At 65.3% G+C, this 3,599-nt stretch overlaps 1 protein-coding gene across 1 annotated transcript; it reads right to left on the reverse strand.

The window, feature by feature from the left end:
- Positions 1-7: 7 nt before the first annotated feature.
- LOC121340937 (cyclin-dependent kinase 2) lies at positions 8-3,593 on the reverse strand (the record flags this gene model as incomplete). Its single annotated transcript, XM_041414045.1, has 4 exons — positions 3,425-3,593; positions 3,259-3,336; positions 2,118-2,238; positions 8-194 (listed from the first exon to the last, which is right to left on the reverse strand). Coding segments are annotated over exons 1-4 (502 nt in total), but the record flags the coding sequence as incomplete, so codon positions are not given.
- Between the last annotated feature and the right edge of the window lie 6 nt (positions 3,594-3,599).

Here is a 3,599-nt window from a genome sequence, read left to right on the forward strand (position 1 = left end):
TGGGGACCCCAAAACCCCCCCACCTCGTGGGTGTAGGTCCTGACGGGCACCCCAAACGCCCGGGCCAGCCCGAAATCCGCCAGCTTGATGGAGCCCTCGGCGTTGATGAGCAAATTCTGCGGCTTCAGGTCGCGGTGCAGCACGCGGTGAGCGTGGCAGAAGGCCAGCCCCTGCAGCAGCTGGAACAGGTAGCTCTGGGGACATTGGGGACATCGTTGGGGACATCGGGGACATCGTTGGGGACATTCCCTGAGAGACCTGAGTGGCTCCTGAGTGACCCAGGGGACCCCCAGGGTGGGTTTGGGGTTTTGGGGTCACAAGGCAGAACATCAGCCCTGCAGCAGATGGGACAGGTGACTCTGGGGACATTGTTGGGGACATCGGGGACACTGAGGTCTGTCCTCTGAGTGAGCCCCAAGTGGCCCAGGGGACACTCCCTGAGAGGGACCTGAGTGGCTCCTGAGTGACCCAGGGGACACCCAGGGTGGCTTTGGAGTTTTGGGGTCGCATGGCAGAAGGCCAGCCCCTGCAGCAGATGAGACAGGTAGCTCTGGGGACATTGGGGACATTACTGGGGACATTCCCTGAGAGGGACCTGAGTGGCTCCTGAGTGACCCAGGGTGGGTTTGGGGTCTTGGGGTCACATGGCAGACCACCAGCCCCTGCAGCAGATGGGACAGGTGACTCTGGGGACATCGTTGGGGACATCAGGGACACTGAGGTCAGTCCCCTGAGTGGCACCTGAGTGACCCAGGGGACCCCCAGGGTGGGTTTGGGGTCTTGGGGTCACATGGCAGACCACCAGCCCCTGCAGCAGATGGGACAGGTGACTCTGGGGACATCGTTGGGGACATCGGGGACACTGAGGTCAGTCCCCTGAGTGAGCCCTGAGTGGCTCTGGGGACACCCAGGGTGGGTTTGGGGTTTTGGGGTCCCCCAATGTCCCCCCCAGGTATTTTTGGGTCCCCAATGTCCCCCAGGTGTTTGTTTTAGGGTCCCCTCCCAGCCTCGGAGCCCCCCCTGGGTTTTAGGGTCCCCCCCAGGTTTTGGGGTCCCCCATGTGCTTTAGGGTCCCCTCTCTATTTTAGGATCCCTCCCAGGTTTTAGGGTCCCCAGGATTTGGGGTCCCCCCGGGTTTTGGGGTGCCCTCCAGGTTTTGGGGTCCCCCCGGTTTCGGGGTCCCCCCGGGTTTTGGGGTGCCCCCCAGGTTTTGGGGTCTCCCCCGATTTTGGGGTCCCCCCGGTTTTGGGGTCCCCATGTCCAGCCCCAGATTTTAGGGTCCCCCCGGTTTTTGGGCCCCCCCGGTTTTGGGGCACCCCCAGTTTCGGGGTGCCCCCCAAGTTTTGGGGTCCCCCCCGGTTTTGGTCTCCCCCCGGTTTCAGGGTCCCCCCGGGTTTCGGGGTCCCCCCCCTTTTTGGGGTCCCCCCGGTTTCGGGGTGCCCGTGCCCAGCCCCACCTTGATGAGCGGCAGCGCGATCCCGCTGAGCGACGAGGAGTCCATGAACTTCTTCAGGGCCTCCCAGGTTTTAGGGTCTCCCCGGGTTTCGGGGTCCCCCCTGGTTTCGGGGTCCCCCCCCTTTTTGGGGTCCCCCCGGTTTCGGGGTGCCCGTGCCCAGCCCCACCTTGATGAGCGGCAGCGCGATCCCGCTGAGCGACGAGGAGTCCATGAACTTCTTCAGGTCCTGGTGCAGGAACTCGAACACCAGGTACAGCTTGTTCTCCGGGTTTTGGGGTGCCCTCCAGGTTTTGGGGTCCCCCCGGTTTCGGGGTCCCCCCGGGTTTTGGGGTCCCCCGGTTTCGGGGTCCCCTCCCCGATTTTGGGGTCCCCCCAGATTTTGGGATTCCCACCCCGGGTTTTGGGGTCCCTCCCAGGTTTTAGGATCCCCCCAGGTTTTAGGGTCCCCCCGGGTTTTGGGGTCCCCCAGTTTTGGGATCCCCTTCCAGGTTTTGGGGTCCCCCCCCGTTTCGGGGTCCCCCCAGATTTTGGGGTCCCCCCGGGTTTTGGGGTCGCCTCCCAGGTTTTAGGGTCTCCCCGGGTTTCGGGGTCCCCCCTGGTTTCGGGGTCCCCCCCCTTTTTGGGGTCCCCCCGGTTTCGGGGTGCCCGTGCCCAGCCCCACCTTGATGAGCGGCAGCGCGATCCCGCTGAGCGACGAGGAGTCCATGAACTTCTTCAGGTCCTGGTGCAGGAACTCGAACACCAGGTACAGCTTGTTCTCCGGGTGGATGACATCCAGGAGCCTGGGGACATGGGGACAGCTTGGGGACACAGGGACAGGGACACGGGGACAGGGACTCGAACACCAGGTACAGCTTGTTCTCCGTGTGGATGACATCCAGGAGCCTGGGGACATGGGGACAGCTTGGGGACAGCTTGGGGACAGCACCTAGGGACATGGCCTGGGACACAGGGACAGCCCTGGGGACATGGGGACAGCACCTGGGGACACGGCCTGGCACACAGGGACAGCCCTGGGACAGGGGGACAGCACCTGGGGACATGGCCTGGGACACAGGGACAGCTTGGGGACATGGGGACAGGGACACGGGGACAGGGACTCGAACACCAGGTGTGGATGACATCCAGCAGTCTGTGGGGACATGGGGACAGCTTGGGGACATGGGGACAGCACCTGGGGACACGGGCTGGGACACAGGGACAGCCCTGGGACATGGGGACAGCCCTGGGACAGCCCTGGGGACACAGCCTGGGACACAGGGACAGCTTGGGGACAGCTTGGGGACAGGAATACAGACAGCCCTGAGACATGGGGACAAGGCGTGGGACACGGGGACACGGGGACATGAGGACACAGGGACATGGGGACATGGGGACATGGGGACACCACAGGGCCTGGCACGGCCACAGCACATCCTGGGGACACTGCTGGTCACGGGGGGCTGCCCAGGACCCCCCAAAGCCCCCCAGGACCCTCCAAGACACTCCTGGGGACCCCTCCTCGGTGACATCTCCCCCAGGACCCCCCAGGACACTCCTGGGGACCCTCACTTGGTGACATCTCCCCCAGGACCCCCCAGATCCTCCCCAAACACTCTTGGGGACCCCTCCTCGGTGACATCTCCCCCAAAGCCCCCCAGGACCCCGCCAGGAGCCTCCTGGGGACCCCTCCTCGCTGACATCATCCCCGAAACCCCCCCAGGACCCCCCAAGACACCTCCAGGACACTCCTAGGGACCCCTCCTCGGTGACATCGCCCCCCTCAAACCTCCCCCAGGACCCCCCTGAGCCCCCAGACCCACTTGACGATGTTGGGGTGGTTGAGCTCCTTGAGCAGCGAGATCTCCCTGATGGCCGTGCTGGGGACACCCTCGGTCTCCCTGCGGTGACAACCACGTGGGGAGGGGGCGGCTGAGCCCCGGGACCCCCCGGGGGACCCCTCGGGGGACCCCCGGGACCCCCACTCACGTGTCCAGGCGGATCTTCTTGAGTGCCACCACCTCCCCCGTCACCTTGTTGCGCGCCTTGTAGACCACGCCGTAGGTGCCCTCGCCGATCTTCTCCACCTTCTGGAAGTTCTCCATGGGGGGGACACGGGGGGCGACACCGGGGGGACCCCGGCACGGGGGAGGGGACACCGCCA

The sequence above is a fragment of the Onychostruthus taczanowskii genome, unplaced genomic scaffold (assembly GCF_017590055.1).
Source record: "Onychostruthus taczanowskii isolate IOZ18803 unplaced genomic scaffold, ASM1759005v1 scaffold430, whole genome shotgun sequence".
Taxonomy (NCBI): domain Eukaryota; kingdom Metazoa; phylum Chordata; class Aves; order Passeriformes; family Passeridae; genus Onychostruthus; species Onychostruthus taczanowskii.